Source organism: Lucilia cuprina, chromosome 4 (assembly GCF_022045245.1).
Source record: "Lucilia cuprina isolate Lc7/37 chromosome 4, ASM2204524v1, whole genome shotgun sequence".
Lineage (NCBI taxonomy): Eukaryota > Metazoa > Arthropoda > Insecta > Diptera > Calliphoridae > Lucilia > Lucilia cuprina.
The window spans coordinates 38,018,116-38,021,922 of record NC_060952.1 but is presented as its reverse complement, the minus strand read 5'-3'; the positions used below and the strand labels follow the sequence as shown (position 1 = coordinate 38,021,922).

General features: G+C 30.8%; 1 protein-coding gene across 2 annotated transcripts; it reads right to left on the bottom strand.

Moving 5' to 3' along the window:
- Window positions 1-542: 542 nt before the first annotated feature.
- Window positions 543-1,624, bottom strand: LOC124419526 (putative uncharacterized protein DDB_G0277057). 2 transcript variants are annotated; one of them, XR_006940669.1, is made up of 3 exons: window positions 1,314-1,624; window positions 947-1,229; window positions 543-763 (listed from the first exon to the last, which is right to left on the bottom strand). XR_006940669.1 is itself a non-coding variant. In XM_046949396.1 (3 exons), exons 1-3 carry the CDS (start codon window positions 1,596-1,598, stop codon window positions 714-716), a joined length of 408 nt encoding a protein of 135 aa, XP_046805352.1. In that variant the 5' UTR covers window positions 1,599-1,624; the 3' UTR covers window positions 543-713. The 2 variants fall into 2 exon arrangements, 1 of the variants encoding a protein (XP_046805352.1); XM_046949396.1 differs by having other exon boundaries at window positions 1,157-1,229.
- Window positions 1,625-3,807: the final 2,183 nt, after the last annotated feature.

The window sequence follows — 3,807 nt, the reverse complement described above, 5'->3', positions numbered from 1 at the left end:
TTGGAAGGAAGGAGATGGTAGAAGTGTCGGTGGAGTTTGTTGAGACGTTGTGGAGTTGTAATACCTTAAACTTTTCTTTGTTGACAATTTTCCTTCATGGTTTAGTGTGTTGGGGCTTACTTTATAATGCTCAACTTATCTCTGTAGTTGTGGTCACTGGAGTAAGCTTGTCAATTAATTTGTGTTCGAATCACTAGTTTGAAACATTCCCTAGTTACTGATGTTGAAACAAGAGAAATCATTTCAGTAGTATGGTTGCATGACCATACTACTCCTCTAAGTACGGCTCTAACCCTGTCGGGGTTAGATTGAGCGTAACTCATAACACCTGTCATTCCTCAAGAGATTAACAGTACATGAGCAAAGTGTGCGTATATTGGATCGGAAATGCTATATACATAAATTGTCACCTATGTATGTGTAAGATACAATGGGGCGGTGGTGAGTTGAAAAGAAGAAGCTCACCTAGTAGTTGTAAAAGACCACAAAAACACATTTATACCCCTCTCACAAAGGTGAATAGTAAAAAAAAACCAAAACCATTGAAAACTTATACAACTTAATAACTAAATTAATTTATTAACATTAAGAGAATGATAAACATTTTATTTAACTTATTTACTAGATATTCAAAAGAAATACATCTTCATAATAATTTATCACTAGAACAGGGTATAGGTTTACCGTTGTGTTTAAAACCACAATTCTTATTATTACGACGGGGTGCTTGGGCTATGAAGTAAACTATTTCCGAAGAGGTATCCTTAAAGCAAAAAGAATAGTGTTAGAAAATTATAAAAAAATATTAATAAAAAAGTGCTATGTTTGTACTTGTCAGATTTAGGAAATTTGGTTTTGAAATGAACTTTTTTTTACATTTTCTAGAAGTTAAAAGATCTAAACAAGTTCTTAAACAAAGCAATTATTTCATCATCTTAATATTTACATTAAAATCATGAGATGTATCTGTGTCAAAACTTTCCTCGTTGGCCAATGAAAATTTCAATAAAATATAAATTAATATGAATAATTTTACATTAAATAAATACATAATGAAGGTTTTTTGTTTATCAGCCAAGAGATCTTAAAAGAATATCGGCTTTCCGTAAAGGATGGATTATTTCAAGCAGGAAATATCAGCACTTTAATAGTTTACCGTTATGTTTAAAACCACAATTGGCTGCTTGACGCGGTGGTGGTATAAATATCGATTTATTACGACGTCGATTCTGTTAAAAAAAAAATATATATATATATATATAGAGTTTAAAAGGATTTCTGTTTTTTTCTTTTATTAATTGCAAATAACTCACTTCTTCTGGATTTGTATTTGATTCAATATTTAATGTTTCATTTGGATTATTTGTAAAATTTTTATTATTTTCAATTGTAGTATTATAATTAATTAAATTGAAGTTTATGTTGTGGCTGCTGTTGTTGTTGCTGTTGTTGTTGTTATTATTATAATTTTTATTAATACTATTGCTGTTGTAATCTAGTTCATTGGCTTTTAACAATGCGCAAATTATTAATATTATTAAAATTTTTATAAACATTTGTTGATCTCTTTCGAAACGTATAAGTCCAACTGATTGCATTGATTTCTTCTTACACTTGTTTGTTGTATTTTCATTTTATTCAACTGATAACTTAAATTATTGTGTCATTATGAAATGTGTTGGATTTTTTTTTGTTTCTTCTTTTAATTTACAGATAGTCGGTACCCATAGGCTTTAGTAAGTGGTATGATTTCAGCGTTTCTTTGAGTGTAACAAAAATTTTAATTTTTTAAAAAAGTTTAACTTAAAGTTTTATTGCCTTATACATAACAACTTATCAAAGGTTTAATAAACAAATTTTGTTTAATATTTTTGTTGTGAAGGCCTTTATTATATACAAAATTTATATTTAGTGGAATAGTTTAAAATATTGAAGTTATATTTAAATTTGAAATTTTAAATAATTATTTAAATTTTATTTTCTTATCGCCAACTTTGTTGATGAATTAAGTAGACCAGAGTTTTTTATGTAGATCCTACATTACAGTTGATAATAATTTAACTATCAGTATTGTCTGTTTTTCAGTGTTATATTTCCTTTTTAATTTTTTTAACAATGAAATTTTAAAAATAAGTTCACAAAAGCATTGTATTTGCATAATTTGTAAAATTCACTAGAAACAAAAGATTTTTCAGAAATAATTCAGAAATATTTTTAATATTACGCATTTTCTAATTGAAAATGCATTGAAAAGATGTAACAAATGTAGTTATAAATACTTCGAAACATTCAAAAACTAAATTTCAAGAAGTTAACTTTTAAAGAGAATCGTTACAAAACACAATCATATATGAAGGAAAGGAGGGAAGCGATTAGTCGGATTTGAATGAAAGTTTACGCACATAAACAGGAAGTTTAAGTTTTGAATGGCTCCATGGATGTCTTCAATTATACATTATATTTTTAAGCCTTTGAATTTTAGACTCAGAAAGTCAGGCTTTAAAGTGTGTCGCATATGCTGATGATATTGTGCTTCTTATTCAAGGGGAATTTCTTCCTACAATAAAAGAAGTCATGGAATTAGCCCTCAGCATTCTGGTATCTTGGGCCAGGATAAACGGTCTAGGTTTTAATCCGTCCAAAAACAAGGAGGTTCAAAATTCCAGAATTCAGACCTAAGCGTATAGATGATACCATTCTGAAAACTTCAATCGAAGCTAAATATCATGGCGTAGTTTTAGACATTAACTACAATGAATTTTAATGGGTCATTCAGGACTAGAATAATGGGATAATAGGGGTGATTAAGCGTGATCTCAAACTATAAAGATGAATCAAAGGCAGAAAGTGGTGCCGAATCTTCTCCGAAAAATTGATCTTTTACTGTCTCTTCGACTACCTGTCAACAACACGGTCCTTCAGGCAGAGATATATGCCATCGATACAGCCGCGAGATGAATCCGGAAACTAATTTTCAGGCAATGAATAGGACTAGGTCTCTTAGTAAGAACTCAATTAGACATCTAACTGGTATAGTTGCTGGGCACTGAATGATTGGATATTTCGGAACGTATGAGCTTTCCACGTTATAGGTAATGCAGAAGCTGTTTGTACAAAGAAGTAGTAGAATCGGTACAACACCTTCTTTGTGACTGCCCTGTCTTACAAGTGCAAAGACTACTCTATCTTGGTAGAGCTCTTTTCCATGATCTGTACTGTCTCAGAGATGTATCGATTTTATTAGAAACGCCGGCTGGTTTTCACGGAGACCTCAAAGATCATATAATCAACGAAATTAGGGAGAGAAACCATTCTCTACACATAAGGGAATTGTAATATTAGGGGTATTATAATGAGCTACTAGGCCACAGAATAAACTTGCTAACGAGCAACCCACGTAAACTAAACCTAATATATATGTTATCAGTAATCTTTGTTTTGTTGTACTAGACAAGCCAACTTCATTCACGATGACCATACCTCCATTGTAGTGTATCAGACCAGATTTTCTAGGGCAAAACGAACCAACACTTCTTAAATAAGTAAGAATGTACAGGCAGTCGTAGACTGACCGATAGATGGATATAGATGAACATTGCTTAATCGACTTAGAAAGTGAGTGTTAAAACATAAGTACAAAAGCAAATTCTTGGATTTTTTCTTACACTTACACTTACCCTTGACAAATATCATATTATTTGAGGAATTTCGATCATTTCAAATTATCCGAAACTTTCAAAAAAGAAAAAATTCAACAAGCAAGTGGACAGTTAGACAAACATCACTAAATCGACTTTCATCTTTTTG

Bases quoted from the DNA above. Each gene is read 5' to 3' on its own strand.
- LOC124419526 (XM_046949396.1), bottom strand. From the start codon at position 1,598: ATGCAATCAGTTGGACTTATACGTTTCGAAAGAGATCAACAAATGTTT. The intron at 1,230-1,313 runs GTGAGTTATTTG...TTTTTTTAACAG, and splicing joins CAAATACAAATCCAGAAGAA to AATCGACGTCGTAATAAATC. The intron at 764-1,156 runs GTAAACTATTAA...TTTTGCTTTAAG, and splicing joins TTGTGGTTTTAAACATAACG to GATACCTCTTCGGAAATAGT.